The sequence below is a fragment of the Bubalus kerabau genome, chromosome 2, assembly GCF_029407905.1.
Source record: "Bubalus kerabau isolate K-KA32 ecotype Philippines breed swamp buffalo chromosome 2, PCC_UOA_SB_1v2, whole genome shotgun sequence".
In the NCBI taxonomy this organism is placed as follows: domain Eukaryota; kingdom Metazoa; phylum Chordata; class Mammalia; order Artiodactyla; family Bovidae; genus Bubalus; species Bubalus kerabau.
In genome coordinates this window covers 18,760,601-18,778,187 of record NC_073625.1, presented here as the reverse complement: position 1 = coordinate 18,778,187, position 17,587 = coordinate 18,760,601, and the positions used below count along the sequence as shown (strand labels likewise).

Here is a 17,587-nt window from a genome sequence, read left to right as displayed (position 1 = left end):
GAGTTCCCTGATCGGGATCGAACCCAAGCCCCCTGCCTTGGGAGGGCAGAGTCTTGACCACTGGATCCCCAGGGAAGTCCCAGTTCAATGTATTTGCTTCCAGATTTCACTGCTAGAAAACTGGCTCAATTGACTGAATGTCCCTTAAAGACCTATTCATCACCCACTGGTTCTTCTGGCCTTTTTCTTCTTCAGCACATAATACTCAAATCTGTAAGCCCTTCTCCTGGCACGTCTTTTTGGTCTATGCTAGCTCATAGTAATCCATCCCCCCTTTCAGCGACCCAACGCTCACTGTCTGGCAATCACCTTGGAATATTTACATTTCTCTGCATTTATTTTTATTACATGTTTTTAATAAATGTATGTTTTAAAAAACTCAAAAAGCACCACAGGCCATTGTGTGAAAAGCAGGTCGCTTTCCCACCCAGGGCTCTGGCCCTCCCCTGAGGGGAGTGGGCACTGCAGGGTTTTGTGTGCCCTTCCAGAGACCCCAGTGCATCTGCACAGTCTCCCCACCTTTTTAAAACAACACAAATTGCAGCATATGATACACATTGTTCTGCACATTGCTTCCTTTCTCTAAACAATCCATTTTTAAAGCTGTTCCCTATCAGGATATTTATATCCCATCTCACCAACTAAATTTTAAGTTATTTGACAACAGTATCTTTAACATTTTTTTTTACACTAGTTGTTCTTTAGCTTTTGAGCCACATATCCCTTTTAAAAGCTTATGAAATTTTATGGATTCCCTCTCCAGAGAGAAAGAAATACCTACATGCATAGAAACTCAAAATTTTCCATATCAGTTCAGGTTGGTTGTGGGTCTTCAGAAGCCAATCCATGGAGAGACTTCCCTAGTGGTCTAGTGGTTAAGACTGTGCACCCAATGCAGGGGACTTGGGTTCAATCCCTAGTCAGGGAACTAAGATCCCACGTGCTACATGGCATCGCCAAAAAAAAAAAAAAAAAGACACCAATCCATGGAGAATATAAAAGTTGTATAAACCACGATCATCATCTATTAAAAACAAAGGGCTTATAACTAGTTGGGGAAAAAGATACAGACACTGTTTCCTATGACAGAACAAGGCAGTACCTTATGATTCCTCTCTGTATATACAAAGTAAAGGCAGATGACTGTCGGAGATTCATTACTGCTTTAATTTCTAATTCTTTACATGAGAGAAAAATACGCATATAAGAAGGCTTAATTAGCTGATGAAGTTACATCTATACAAGATTTCTCTCCTTTAAACAAAACAGTAAATGTCTCACAACAAACTGAGGCCGGAAACAGACTCCACTGTGCCGAGAGGGGAAGGATGGGGCACTTGCTGATTTTTCCTCCTGTGTTACCTGTAGCCTGGAGCTGGATGAAATATATCTTTCTTTGCCCCATCACTGAAAAGTCAAAGTGTTAGTCGCTCAGTCGTGTCCGACTCTCTGCGACCCCAAGAACTGAGCCTCTGTCCATGGAACTCTCCAGACAAGAAAACGAGTGGGCAAGCCATTCCCTTCTCCAGTGGATCTTCCCAACACAGGGATCGAACCCGTCTCCTCATGCAGGTAGATTCTTTACCATCTGAGCCACCAGGGAAGCCCTGCCCTGTCACTTAGGCACCACTTAAGCCAGTTACATTCAGGTTCTGCAGAGACCTCCTCTCAGGTGTCCAAGACAAAGAACTGGCAAGGGGCAGATGCCCTGGTGTGGCGGATATGGTGGGAAACAACGGTAAGGGCTGTCTGACTGTTATTTGTTAGCAGATGCCTTTGGAAGACTCACCGGGGATCTGGCTCTCCTGAGGAACCGAGGGCACGCCGCCTGTGGCAATCAGGATGTGAGGAGCTGTGTATTTTTTCCCGTTGACCTCCACTGTGGGCTGGGGATCGCATGTGAATGCTGCATGGCCATGGATGATGTCTATGTGGGACTGGAGAAGAGAGCATGGTAACATTAGCCTGTTTGTAGGACTGAAAAACAAGGGAGTGGGGAGGGAAGTATTGGGAGTTTGGGGTTAGCAGATGCAAATGATTATATTTTGGATGGATAAACAACAAGGTCATACTGTATAGCACAGGGAGCTATAGTAGATATCCTGTGATAAACTGCAATGGGAAACAATATGAAAAAAAAAATATGTATAATTGAGGTACTTTGCATTATAGCAGAAATTAACAGAACACTGTAAATCAACTATACTTAAATTTAAAAAAAAAAAGAGAGAGAGATTAAATAAAAAGATTAAAAAAATAAAACAAGGGAATTCCCCAGTGATCCAGTGGTTAGGACTCAGTGTTTTCACAGCCAGAGCCAGGGTTTGATCCCTGGTTGGGGAACTGACCTCAAGCTGCACGGCACAGCCAAAAAAAAAGAACCCCCTCCTCCAAAAAATAAGCAAAACAAAACTTGCAGCAACTTATTTTTTCCAGTCTCTATGGAGGATTTTGATTTATGGCTTGCTGATGCCAAGACAACTCTCTGATGTCCGAGTTTCTGCAGAACTTCTAACTGTTGATTGATAGTTAGGTTGGGGGTTGCCACTGATGCTGAAGTATACAGTAAGTAGAAATAAAGATGGAATCTTGGGTGAAAACCCAGAAACTAAAAATATATATATGCAAGTCATCCCACGAGGAAGAAGATTACATGTTTGTTCCCAAAAGGTGAAGGAGAAAGCCTTCCTCACTTGGAATGAAAACACAATGAAGAATGATGTGTCTGGAGGAAAGAAGCCTGAGAAAAACAAGAAGAATAAAGGTGCAGGGAGCTGAGGCCCAAGCAGGGAGAAACGCCATCCTTCTCTCTTCTCAAACGAAAAGGGGAAGAACATCACAATTACGACTGTGAAGTTTTACACAGAAGGGTTTGAGAACTCAGATCTGATTTGCTCTCACTGGCAGCCTCCATGCCTGGGACTGAGTCTGAACTGCCAGCAAGTTTCTGCCAGCCGTGATACACGCACAGGCAAAAAAATGTGGGCAACCCACAAGGAGACTGGAATCCTGTAAGCACGATCACAGAACAGGACGGTTTAAGTTTGAGCACACCTGGTTCTAAATTGAGCTATTCCCTCCTTTCTAATCAGCCCTCCAGGCCTGTTCTGCAGATGCCCTGCTTTATCAAGGTGAAACAAGATTGATGCCAAAAGCCACAAGCCTCCCAAAACACCTTCCTTCATAAGGTAATGATTTCCTATGCGGGGTTAGACAAAAAAGGGAGTGAGTCGAGTGGCAATATAGGTAATCATTTAGGAAAGAAACTGATGAAATTTTAATTTTCATTCCCTAGGATATTTAACAGAAAGTTTCCTATTCTGAATTTCTGGATGACCCATGGTTCCTTTCCCATATGAGGTCATGGAAATTCTGCTATACACCAAGATTTGTGAGTATTAAAAAAATGTTGTTTCCTGAGTAACTTTCCATTCTCTTTTGCAAAAGTATTTTAAACAAGTTCCATTAAAAAAAAATTATTATTTTTTAAATTGGGTGTCTTAGTATAGCAAATGGCATCTCACATTCATGTCTATCAGCCTTAAAATCCCGTGAACTCAGTGCACAGGGATCTGAAGACCAAATATGTTCCCTTTGAACTGAGCTTAAGGTCAGAAAATATCACCTTCTCAAAAAGAAACCTAATGAAAAGAATTAATATAAAAATATAAACATGCTGCTAAGGAGATTACAGTGGCCCAAATATAACCCAAGTATACTTAGCATTAGCATACTGATCTAACATAACCTAAGCGATGCTGAAGTCTTAGAAGCTGCAGAGTGAGACCACAAAAACCAACGAAGGATGGTGAGAGCCATGCCATCAAAAGAGTTGGAAATTCCCTGGTGGTTCAGAGGTTAGGACTCTGAGCTTTCACTGCCCGAGGCTGTGGGTTCAACCCCTGGTCGGGGAACTAGGATCCCGCAGGTCGTGTGGCCCAAAATAAATTAATTTAGAATAAATAAATAAAAAAGAGGAAGGAGAGTTGGACGGTTCGTGGTGCACAGTTCGTCGATGTCTCCCACAGTGCCGTGGAAGAGGTGTGACATGGAAGCACAGAGGGGCTTCCCTGGTGGCTCAGACGGTAAAACACGAGGCGGGAAAGGCCTCAGGACAGCAAAGAACACCACAGTGTGCTGAAAGCAAACACACCGCGGCCTGATTTTCTTTTTTCCTTTCACTTTTAGACTCTTCATAGATACGTTTATTAATATATACATAGATAAGCATAAACACATGTATTTCCTTTCTTCATTGGCCAAGAGGGCCTAAAACCAATACTAGTAGCAATGAGCACATCTACAGCCCAGTTTATGTCTGCCTAATTTTGCTGACTGAACTACGTTCACAAAAATGCCCTTCTGAACCACAGCATGTCCTGAGTAGATCCAGCCACCAAGGACGAGGGTGTTCTGAGCAGGTGAGTGGAGGCAGTGTTCCAGCCAGATAATGGTCCTGAATTTAATCCACAAACTGGCACACTGTTACATAAATCAGGCTCTTAGGTGCTTGGTTTCTGGAACTGAGTGGAGGGTCAGACAGGTGCAGGCAGGTATTCGGTGAGACCTGGCACATACCACCATCTCTCCACACAAACAGAAACAAGATTGATCTACCGAGTCCAAATTATGCTCTGACAGATCAACATCAAAACCATTAATCACAAAGAAAGAAAAGAGATAAATGTAAAGGCTGTGTTTCAGCCTGGCCAGATTCAGTTCTCCAGCAGAGAACAGCTCCTTCTCAAAGTTCAAAGCCCGACACACTCACCTTGGTTAGATTATTTTGATAGATGGTGTTCAGGCGGCTCACATAGGCGTCCCGCTTTTCCTTTATAACCCTGCAATGAACCGGAGTCAGTACTGAGGATCTGTAGTCTCCTTGCTCAGTGGTAACTAGGGCCTCTGACCATGAACACCCCAGAGCAGAGAATCAGACTGTCCACGAGAGCCCTGGGGGTGTGTGTCTCTAAAGGCAGGCGCCCCTTCCCCTGTGTCTGTCTGCTTTCCGTATGCATGCAGAGAAACCTTAATCTACTCCAGGGAAAACATTCAGTTAACATAAACTGTTCATAAATTTCTTTCTGCACAAAAAGCAAGGAGCACTGCTTTGGCACAAAGCCTATATGTCATGGCCACTCATTATTTGCTCAATAAATGAATAAATAAGCTAATTTTTTAAATGTATGGCTTCACAGACATTTATACGAGGGGATTCCCTGGCAGTCCAGAGGTTAGGACTCCCCATTTCCACCGCAGAGGGCATGCGTCAATCCCTTGGAGAACTAAGATCCTGCATGCTGCAAGACGCAGCCAAAAGGAGACCAAAACAAAGTTTATGGCAGTTCCTTTAAAAGTTAAACATAGGGGATTAAGAGGTTCAAATTATTATGTATAAAATAAGCTACAAAGATATATTGGACAGCACAGGGAATACAGCCAATGATTTATAATAACTACAAATGTAGTATAACCTTTAAAAGGTGTGAATCACTATGATCTACATCTGAAACTTATATAATATTGTATGTCAACTATACCTCAATAAAAAATAAATAAAAGGTATAAAAGCTTCCCAAAAAAGTTAAAATATAAACTGTCACAAGACTCGGCAATTTTACTTCTAGGTGTAGACCCAAAAAAACTGAAAACAGGACTTGCAGACCAATGTTCATAACATCATTACTCACAACAGACAAAAGATGGAAAAAACCCAGGAGTCCATTGAAGGATGGATAAATACAACACGGTATATAAACATTAGGGACTATCACTCAGCCTTACAAGGAATGAAATTCTGACACATGCCACAGCATGGATGAACTCTAAAAATGTTAGGCTAAGTAAAATAAGCCAGGCATAAAAGGTCAGATATTGTGTAAGGTACCTAGAATAGGCAAATCCATAGAGACAGAAGATAAAGTAGAGATACCAGGGGTTTGTGTGTGGGAGGGAAGACTGTTTAACAGGTACCCTGTCTCTGCTTGGGAGGCTGGAAAAGTTCTGGAAACGGATGTTGGTGATGGCTGCACAACACTATGAACAAACCTAATGCCACTGAATCAACAACTTTACAATAGCTAACATGGACCTTGTATGTTGTATGTGTATTTTAAAACCACTCTATTGAGGTATGATTGAGATACAAAACGCTGTACGTATTTAAGGTATACAACTCGATGAGTTTAGAGGCAAGTACACACCCATGAAATTATCACTGCAGTCAATGCCATAAACACATCCATCACCTCCAAATGTTTGTTATATACTGTTTACATTAATAATAATAATACGCCCCCAAAAGTTTATGGGTCACTTCATTATGAAAGAAAACATTTGCACTTATAAACAGAACTGTCTCAGCATTTATACTTACCGCCAATTGAATTTACTTTCACAACTTTGAAAGCCATAATCAACGTGGTCATGCATGAATTCAGAGTGGACAGCAGTGTTCCACATTACCTGTATCAAAAAGAAAAGTGGTGCGTGAGTCTTGAGAGAAAAGAGCTATTTTTTCCTATAGAAAGGTAACTGTATAACAATAGATAAAAATACTGATCTTTAAGTCACAGATAAAAACGTAAGAAAAATAAATAAATAACAAATAAAACTAAACATTTTTAAAGAGAAGTTCAGAAATATGACCAGATAGATTTTCTAGTGAGGCTTCTGAAATGTTCGGGGAAATTACTTCTGCTCTTGAATTCATTCCCTAGTTTATAAGCTCTATAAAAGCAGAATAGTATATGCCTCACAGTTTTATTCACTACTGCTTACATTCATTCTAAGTTTCAGATTTCTTTAACCTTTTGCATCTATAACTTTAAAAGTGATTTGGAAGGAAACAGAGATAAAACTGATCACTGGAAACTTTAAAAGAATGGACTCTTACTATGTATTCGGTAACTACAACATGTCTTTGTAAGGATATATGTAATCAGACACCTGGAACTCACAAGATTTGACTGGGATGTCGCCTATAATCTGTAAAAGCTTTTTATACCAACTGATTGTCATGATAACTGAATTAAAACTGGCATCCAGAAGTCTAGATGGCAAACTGCCATTTTATTGGTCAGAAATGCCCGAGACTCCACTTTTAACAAGCCTTTGATTTCTTCTTTATGCTTTTCTCCCCGTGTGCCTCAAAAAGAATAATCTGATGACTTTGCTGGACTCTTTTAACTGAGGTGCAGTTCCATCAACTGCTTACCACCACGGCATCCAAATACTATCCTCAGAAACATCATTCAAGCAACTTGAGAAATTCAATTTTAGAATGGCCAGGAGATACCCCAAGTCACATGACACATGGTTTTAACATGGATAATTTACAGGGCAATAGATTCCTGCTGAAAAACAAAAACCATCAACATCAAGATAAAACAAAACAAAAAACCCCCGACAATCTTGACACATCTTTTCAGGAGAAAAACCGTTCTAGACTCCCTGGGAAAAAAATCAGAGCTGCACTGGAGCAGGTGAAAGACCAGATGGATTGAGGCAAACACCCAACTCTGTGCAAAGTCACTGAGGGTTCCAGGTATTAACTGAAGCCACGTGTGTGAGCCACACCCATCCATTTGCTACCCTCAGCTACTAGGTCTTGGTCATTTCGGCACTTGGGCTTAGAGTTGGATATAATCATTTTTATTTCCTGGCTGGACCTCCCTATTGAGAAAAGGTTATCCTGTGCAGACAGATAATGCTTTTCTTTGACATCATGACTATACATATTTGGTTGGCCTATGTTCCTTCTAGACCATCAGAAGTTGCAGACGACACTGTGTTCTATTCCTGGTTATCTCCCCACTGTGTCCCCAAAGGAACTTTGTCCCTCTGAGAACTTAACCACAAGGTGAATGGCCAGGATGAATTTCCCTTGTATGTATGATGCAGTTAGTATCCAGGAGCTAATATTTTGTGGTTATCTCTGCAGCAGCCCCTCCCTCCCTTTTTCTGGGCTGAATATGTCATTCACTTGCTCAGTTTCCTCTGCAGGGGTAGCTTGCCCTGGCCAGGAGAATCTAAAGCCATCTGCGGGGAAAGTGCTGGGTGAGGACATCCTGCCTGGAGCTCCACCAGCCATCCTGTGGCTTTGGGGCATGATACTACTGATCATACACTGAGGATACCAGAGCGGAAAGATGGAGAGAAGCCAGGGGTCTTTCAGATACTCTATCCCCAGGCATCTTTTCTCCCTCTTCAGGCTTCTAATAAATGTTATTTGTGCATGCTCAGTCGCTCAGTTGTGTTCAACTCTTTGTGACCCCCTGGACTGTAGGCCACCAGGCTCCTCTGTCCATGTGGATTCTCCAGGCACGAATACTCGAGTGGGTTGTCATGCCCTTCTCCAGGGGATCTTCCTGACCCAGGGATCGAACCCTAATCTTCTTCATTGCAGGTGGATTCTTCACAACCGAGCCACCAGGGAAGTCCGAATGATATTTACAAACACAAATAAAAACTATCCTGTGGTGTAAGCCACCATTAGTAGGTTTCTCAGCTCTTTTTTGTGACAAGGATTTTAACTGGTACATCTGAAAATAACCTTATTCTGATCACGATTCACCAAATATGCCCAAGGGGAATGAAAGGAAGGAGAAATAAAAGTTCTACCTTTTTGGGTACACATCCGACATTCACCTAGAAAAAAAATAAGAGGGACATATTTTAGGAAGATTCAATTCAAAACCATCAAAGAAACCTGCAAAAGATGAAACCCAAGCATCCACCCCAGAGATTTACTCCCTTTTTTCTATTATAGAGTTGAAAAAGTTACGAACAATACTTCCTTGTGCGAGAAGGCAGAGAATTTTACTTATCAACATTTTGTCCAGAAAAGCAGTGGGTTGCAGGGGGGAACAAGTCCATTTCTGAGGCAGGGCAGGGGGAGGGAGGCACTCCGGGGATGATACAGATCAGGAGGTAGCCAAGGTCAGAGCTTGCACAAGCCAAGAGGGACAAAGCAGAAGAGAAAGAGCAATGCAGTGGCGAGAGGACCCACCAGCTGAATAAAGGCAACTGAATCATTTGAGCAGCTGTCCTAGAGGATTTCTGAGAAATTTACTATGGCTTATGCTGGGTAAAACACCCAGAATGTCTCCTCTGAGAAAATCTATAGCAGAAAATTACATTATTTTTCAAGATCAAAGTATGATGATGAATCAAGCAGTAAAGTTCATCCATTCTCTCTCTCTACGCTTATATACATGAAGATAATACACCATATATACACTTATATTCATGTATATATATAGATCTTTATGTCTATATGTTAGAAACAGACCACAAACTTGACTCTTAGTCTTCGAGCAGCCAATACAAAGGAGAACACAGATAGTAAGATTTCAGTAAAAACCAGCCAGATGTTTAAAAGTATACTATTCATCATAAAAAAAAATATAACTATTCAAACTCCTTAGAGAGAAATTCCTCCCAACAGTCCTTGTAAATTGTGATGTATATGTATACACACACATTTTTGTGTACATTTGTTTATTTCCTTTTGATCACACCCTACAATTTATAACTTGAAAAAAACTGTGGCTAAGAGTAAGACTAATTAGTACTTAGGCAGCAATATTGTACTATAATTATGTAACATGATAAACATTCTTATATTAGGCAATCATATTACAATCGATAAATACATCAAAGTGACAGGCTATACACCTTAAACTTACACAATGTTAACACATCAAACTTATTCAACTACAAATATGTATTTTTTAAAAAGAGTAAGCCATTAAAACTGCACATACTGTTTGGCACACACCATTAGAGGTTAGCAATTCTAAATTTAGGACTGTATTACACTTAAACGGCCACATATTATGTTCCAGCATCCAAAGATACATAGATAAGGATGTGCATTCACTGTCACAGGGATTAACCGGAAACAAGGTAACTATTCATCACTTAGGAAGCATTATTATAGGGAAATTACTGTACATTGAGCCTATGGAATACTTTGCAGTCCTTTAAAAGGCCACAGTGATTTCTATTTACTGTTACAGAAGGGTTTCTTAGAATATTAAGTGACAAAAAGAAAGCTGCAGAACAATTTGTTCTCTATATTCTGATTTACATTTATATATATTTGAAAATGTGCACATACAATTAAACACTTTGAGCACATACTCCATGTTATTAACAGTAGTCATCTCTGGGGAGGGAGAAAATGTTCATATTTTACTCCATATACTTCCTATAATGTCATTCCTTACTTGTGTAATTCATTTAGACAAAGAAATAAACCAAAATGATTTTATCTGGGTAGTGGAATTTAGATGGTTGATTCTTTGATCGCTCTTATCTATTTTCAGTATTTTCTACTATACAATTATTTTTCTTTTACATGGAAACATTTGTTACACTGGAATAATTTATATCAGGTGCTCATAAGCTCTGCTGACCACGACCATAGAGAACTGGGCAGGCTCTCTGGATGCCTAAACATTACAGGTCTGGGGCCAAGTGTATGACTTTTGAGTAGTTTATTTTTTAGAAGTTTAACCATTCATTCATTCAGAAGTACTGATTAAGTGCTCACTCACTAATGCCAGAAATAATGCAAAACAGAGCACTAAATGGACGCAGACTTTGCTCTCATGGAGCCACAGTCCCGACCAGAAGGAGGTGCTTGGCCTGTCCAAGAAGCCGACTCCAGAAGCAGCAGCAGAATCACCCACATTCCCTAAAATCGCAGACTCTCGGGCCTGAAGTCAAAGGAGGAAGCTGGTAGAAAATTATGAGCTTTAGGAGCCAGAGAATCTGTCTAGCACACTTTGGGACCTGGGGCTAGGGCTGAATGGAAACCCATGACCTTGACATACTCCTCCTCCTATTTTGGCAGCTCCTAGTGACAGGCCTCCAGGGGTTTCCAGTGGTTTCCAAAACCTCAAACACTTCAGTGCAACCCAACTATCAAATGCTTCTTTGACGTGGAAGGAGAAAATGATTCGTTACCTACAAAACTGAGGAAGCTGGGGTGGAGAGCTCTATGCAGCCCTGGTCAACCCTCCTTCCCACTCTGTAGCTGAGGTTGAGCACAGACGTAGAGTCAGACAGACAGGAGCTTGAATCCTCTACTTGCTGGCAGTTAGGGGTAAGTTTCTAAACCCTTCTGAGCTCAGTTTCCTATCCCATAGAACGGGACTGATAATACTTATATTGTAGAAGTTTTGAGATGATCAGAGATGATGTATGTAAAGCACCTATTTTCTAATTCATGATAGTTCTGATGATGCCACTGACCTCTCTGAATTATTTCTGCAGTCTGCCGGCTCTTCTGGCTATAGAAAAGCCATATGGAAAAGTGTGTGTCTTAGTTGCTCAGTTGTGCCTGACTATGTGACCCCACAGACTATAGCCCACCAGGCTCCTCTGCCCATGAGATTCTCCAGGCAAGAATACTGGACTGGGTTGCCATTTCCTCCTCCAGGGGATCTTCCCGACCCAGGGATCAAACCCGCATCTCTTGCATTGGCTGGCAGATTCCTTACCACTGAACCACCTAGGAAGCCTGAGAGTCCATTGATACCTGTAGCAAAATTCATGAGCTTCACCATTTAACCAAGGTCTGGCCTTCTAACCTACAATTCTGCCCAGACAAGTAAAAACGTCACAGTAACTCAGCTAATCTGCAATCTCATGGGTCAAGAATGTCACTGGTGCTTAAGTAACAGTAAGCTTCCTTCCTCTGGTTTCCCCCTTACCGTTTCCCATCACGAGTTGCCTGTGGTTTCTTCCATCCATTTTCCTTCTTCACAGCCTAAAATCTAGTTCAGGACTGAGGCAGGAGCACTTCACAAATGACAAATCGTCATTCACTAAGCAAAACACTATTGGTTCATCAACAGCTTCTTTGAGCACAATCTTTCAGTCATGTTGCACAAGACACTGTTCTAGGGGCTCAGTGTTGATGACCAGAGGAGATAAAGATCTCTGTCTTTGGCGAGTCTCACCAGCTTTACATCCACAGCTAATAAGCCCCTGGACACCACTTACCCACGTCCCTTCACAATTCTGACCACTCCTGATGTGTGTTTTATTTCTCCACAATTTAGCTCCATTCTGACAGCATCCATTGGAGACAGGATCAGATCTCAGAGGTGAAGGGCTCAGTCCTACAAGACTGCCCTATCCCCCATGTCAGTCACCAAACACAAGTCCAGATTATCAGCTGTGCTTCTGACCAACCTGCTATAGATCCAAAGTTTCAATGACTCCACCTCCCACCGCCCTTTCTTGGGTTTGATTAATTTGCTAGAGTGGCTCACAGGACCTAGAGAAACGTGTGATGAAACATTTTACTCACGAGATTACCAGTTTATTATAAAAAGCTATAACGTAACTCAGGAGCAGACCAATGGAAGAGATGCGCAGGGTAAGCTATGTAGGAAGGGGTGTGGAGCCCTCATGCCCTCTCTGGGCACACACGCCGCTCTCCTCAAATCTCCAAGTGTTCACCAACCCAGAAGCTCTCTGAACTCTGTCCTTTTGGTTTTCTCTGAAGGCTTCCATTACACAGTCAGGGTTGACTAAATCATTGGCCACTGGTGTTATTTGACCTCCAAACCCTTGTCCTTGCCTTCCCAAGGTCAGGAGGTTAGGCTGGTTCCTTTGCCAACCAGGACCTATGCTTACATTCTTTCCATCAGACACCTCATTAACATAAACCCAGGTGAGGCTGAATGTCAAGGCACTCATCATATAGTAAATTCCAAAGGTTTTAGGAGCTCTGTGCCAGAAATGGGAACGAAGATCGAATACGTATTTCTTATTATAAATCCAATTATCACACCCTGGCACATATTAAACATTTAATATCCATGTCTTTTACCTTCAAATTTCAGATGAAAGTTAGTTTGGGAAGGCATCTAGCTTGAAAGAAGAGTGAAGGTATTCTATATAAAACAGAATCTAAAGCAAGAAAATGAACTTATATAAGAGGTATTCAAATGTTAGAACTAAAATTGTTTGAGCTCAATTCTTATTTTAGCAGATCCTTAGATTAACATGCAATCTCCCAGTCCCAGGGATCAAACACAAATGAACTGCTACTCTGGGGCAACCAGGAGAAACCAGATTCAGCTATGTGAGACTAGCTCCTCTAGGGTGTCACTTTTCTCTACCACCTGACACCCACTGAGTGATATCTGGCCCCACAGTTCTTGCTCACCCCCAAAAGAAAAAGGATCTAGGATTCCATATCCTATTTAATATCTCATGTTGCAACATTCAGTGAATAAACGGCTATTAATTGTGACTGTGTGAAATCTGCTTAGAAATGCGGAAGGTCACTCATATTTCCATAAAATTCTTTAATTCCACTCGACCAGAAAAATTCTGTTGCTACTTGTGCAAAATACCTTTTACACGCAAGCAGGAACTCTGAAGGATTAAGAGGCAGCCTTTCTTTTACCGGCCTTGCAAATTTAGTGGGTTCTGAGGTGGATGGCAAAGCAACATTACTAAGACTGTTGCAAAAGATTAAACAATCAACAAGGTAAATCAAAAGACTTCAATAATAGGATTTGCCTGCTTCAACGAACCCCACCCTTTCTGATCACTCCTTTCTTTGGCACTTATGAACATAGGTGTGCCTCATTTTATGAAACTCTCAACTCATGAAACAATCAGGATTATTTTCTGGTTTTGAGGGATCTTTGTCAATACTGAAGGAACTAATGGCAAGGTTCCCTAAACTGAGCTCTCTTTTTAGTAAATGTTCATTTAAAAATGCATGTTCAACCTTGGGAAAGTGTTAGTTGCTCAGTCGTGTCCGACTCTTTGCAACCCCGTGGACTGTATAGCCTGCCAGGCTCCTCTGTCCATGGGACTCTCCAGGCAAGAATACTGGAGTGGGTTGCCATTGCCGTCTCTAGGGGATCTTCCTGACCCAGGGATCGAACCTGGGTCTCCTACATTGCAGGCAGATTCTTTACAATCTGAGCCATCAGGGAAGAACATCGTGGTAAAATAAGACCGTCACAGAAAGATAGCTATTGCATGATTCCACTTACATGAGGGATCTAAGACAGTCAAATTCAAAGAATCAAACAGCGGAATGGTGGCTGCCAGGGCTGGGGATGGGAGAGGGCAATGTGGATTTACCAATTAACAGGCTCCAAATCTCGATAAGCAGGATGTTTTAAAGATCTGTTTAGTAAATGTTCATTTAAAAATGCATGTTCAACCTTGACAGCAATACTGTACCTACAGACAGCAATACTGTTGTTGTTCAGTCGCCCAGTCGTGTCTGACTCTTTGCGACCCCATGGACTGCAGCATGCCAGGCCTCCTTCCTGTCCATCACCAACTCCTGGAGCTTGTTGAAATTTATGTCCATCGAGTGGGTGATGCAGTACTGTACACTTAAAATTTTGTTAAGAGGGTAGATTTCATGTTAAGTATTTTTACCATTAAAAAATATGCATGTTAAGCCTACTGGGGCTGCTGCTGCTGCTACATCGCTTCAGTCGTGTCCGACTCTGTGAGACCCCATAGACGGCAGCCCACCAGGCTCCCCTGTCCCTGGGATTCTCCAGGCAAGAACACTGGGGTACATGCTACTACCTCCAAAAGTGTATGATTTACCTGTTATACCATGTAATTGTTTGCAGCCTGAAGTGAAGAAGTGTTAAGTTGCTTAGTCATGTTCGACTCTCTGCGACCTCATCAACTGTAGCCCACCAGGCTTCTCTGTCCATGGGATTCTCCAGGCAAGAATACTGGAGTGGGTTGCCATTTCCTTCTCCAGGGGATCTTCCCGACCAGGGGCACATTCTTTACCATCTGAGCCACCAGGGAAGCCCTGTAAACAGCCTAGATGAATACAGACAACAATTTACCAGATGGCTGTTTCTCAGGCCTCTTTTAAAGCCTCTACTCCTCCTGCTGGTCTCTCCAGCTGGTGTGTACAGCACAGCTCACTGTGACATTAATGATCAAGAAGACTTTTGCTAGGCACAAACTTTCCATTATAAAATAAGTAAGTCACAGGGATGTAACTACATACAGCATGGTGACTACAGTTAATAACACTACTTGAAAGCTGCTAAGAGGGCAGATCTTAAAAGTTTACAAGAGGGGACTTCCCTGGCAGTCCAGTGGCTAAGGCTCCACACTCCCAATGCAGGGGGCCCAGGTTCTATCCCTGGATGGGAAACTAAGATCCCACAAATCACAACTAAGAGTTTTCATACCACAACTAGGACCTAGCTCAATCAAATAAATTAATTAAAATAAATTTTAAACAGTGAAAAAAAAGTTCACAGGAAAAACTTGTAACTATGTATTGTGACAGATGTTAATGACATTTATGGTGGTGACCATTTCACAATATATACAAATATCAAATTATCTGAAAGTAATATAATACATATTTAAAAAAAGACTTTTTGTCCAGGGATCAACCTGGACAAAAAGTTACTCCCTAACTCTCATTGGTTAAGAACCTCATACTGATACACTAAAACTGGGTTAGTCTTTATTGCTGCATCAGTACACTCAGCAAGAACACTGGAATACGTGCTCCTGCAAGCCCTGGGGCAAGGGAATAGTAAGTCAGAAAGAAGGGCCCTGAACCACGATGACCAAGCTCCCAGAAGGCGCTAGTTCACCCTGGCTTTGGGCAACCTCTGCATTTTCCCTTGGTCTGCACTTGATCATGAGACAAGCATGATACAGGCAGGCCTCGGAGATGTTTCGGGTTTGGCTCCAGACCACCGAAATAAAGTGAGTTACCCCAAGAGTCACATGAATTTTTTTGGTTTCCTAGTTCATACAACAGTTATGTTTACACTACACTGTAGTCAATTAAGTGTGTAACAGCACTGAGAAAAAAGGCACAAAACTAAGAAGCACTTTATTGCTAAAAAATGCTAACCGTCATCTGAGTCCTCACCAAGTCGTGTAGTTACAATCAAAGATCACTGATGGCAGACCACCATAACAGATACAATAATGAAGAAAAAGTTTGAACTACCACGGGAGTTAAAATGACACAGAGACACGAAGTGAGCAAATGCTGCTGCAGAAATGGCACCAAGAGACGCGGGCAACGCAGAGCAGCCACAAGCCTGCAGTTTGTAAGAAGGAAACACAAACACAGAATCTGCAAAGTGCTACAAAACGAGTCACGTCCCTATTTACCTTTTTGGAGACTCCACAGAATGAACTCAAAAATTATCTCATGTATTCTCCAGCCCTCAGAAATGAATGACTTGCAGTAGGCAATACAAGATTACTTCTGATTGAAAGCTGATTTCTTTCAGCTTCCCATTTTTAATGTCTAACCTGATCCAGAAAAATAAAGACTGATTTAAGAGTGAAATCATGTTATTAGAGCTGCACAAGCCTTTTCCCCTAGTTCATCCACTAGACGTTGAGCAGCAGTACTACCTTCACTTATTTCCACACTGAACTCGAGGGCAACAGAATGTGCTACTCCAAAATAGTGGGCCACCCTACTGCCCATGCCACTCCTCCAGCATTATTTTGAGGTGAAGACAATTTAGAAACAGCAGACAGGAGGAACTCTGATCTCCCCACCTTTGTGCTGAAAAACAAAGCTAACATTTCCCTTAGTGAAGGTGTTTCCCACCCTATCCTATACTAGCTGGAGCAAAACCCTTATCACTGGAGATGGAAAGGTAGCAATGAGATGAATCTGTGCACACACACACACACACACCTTATAAAGTAACTCTTCTCTTCCATTAGTATTAGTTGCCCCCCATATATTTACCTTCCCACAATTTATTGCCTCTAGATGTCCAAATCCCCCTTCCTTTGGTTACTTTTCCACAATTTGTCACCCTCTGTTAATTTGTATTAAGCTTCCAGGTCTACGAGTTCCTTTTTTCCCAATTCTTTTCTGTGACACTCATGTGTGCATGTGAAATAAACCTTTTCTCCCATTAATCTGCACATTGTCAAGTTTAATTTGCAGGCCCCAGCTACTGAACATAAAAGGGTGAAGGAAACGTTTTTCCTTTCCTACAGAACACAGTATGGGACACAGTCGTCTCAAACCTGAGTTAGTAACAGTTTAAGGTGATAAACTCCATCAAGGAAAAGTGAAGTCTCAGTATACCAACACAGGTCACTCATCCTGAAAACACCTGTCTCCTTGGAAGGGGCCGACCCCATTATATCACAGAAGGGACAAAAGCATCCAGGAAAAGGAAAACTGTATATGTGGCAAGCAGTCACACCACATATACACCCATGGAAGGCATTTACTCTGGAAGCATGAAACTGTGAAAGCAGGAAATGACTCTTGGACCAAACTCATTATCATCTGACCCCAACAACTGTGCAGGGTTCACTAGATTTGTTCTTGTGCTTCCATGGGGTCGAATTCAGTCTTCGCACAGTTCCTGCTTCCCATGAAGCCTGCAGCATTGTGTCTGGCTCAAGTACACCAGAATCAGAATCGGGCTCTTCATAACAATACACTTGCCGGGGCTTCACTCCAGACCTGCTCCATCAGGAGCTCTGAAGTGGACACCCACCTGGCAGATTCCAAAGCAAGCGTTTTTTGTTTTGCTTTGTTTTTTAATTTGGCTGCACC

At 41.8% G+C, this 17,587-nt stretch overlaps 1 protein-coding gene across 1 annotated transcript in view; it reads right to left on the bottom strand.

The window, feature by feature from the left end:
- The window catches only part of GSR (glutathione-disulfide reductase), a 44,715-nt gene that overhangs the window by 21,846 nt on the left and 5,282 nt on the right, over nucleotides 1-17,587 (bottom strand). The window contains exons 2-5 of the mRNA XM_055567159.1: nucleotides 8,623-8,649; nucleotides 6,377-6,465; nucleotides 4,772-4,841; nucleotides 1,790-1,937 (exon numbers count right to left, since the gene is read on the bottom strand). Coding sequence (XP_055423134.1) covers nucleotides 1,790-1,937; nucleotides 4,772-4,841; nucleotides 6,377-6,465; nucleotides 8,623-8,649 — 334 coding nt within the window. The remainder of the gene's footprint in view (nucleotides 1-1,789; nucleotides 1,938-4,771; nucleotides 4,842-6,376; nucleotides 6,466-8,622; nucleotides 8,650-17,587) is intronic.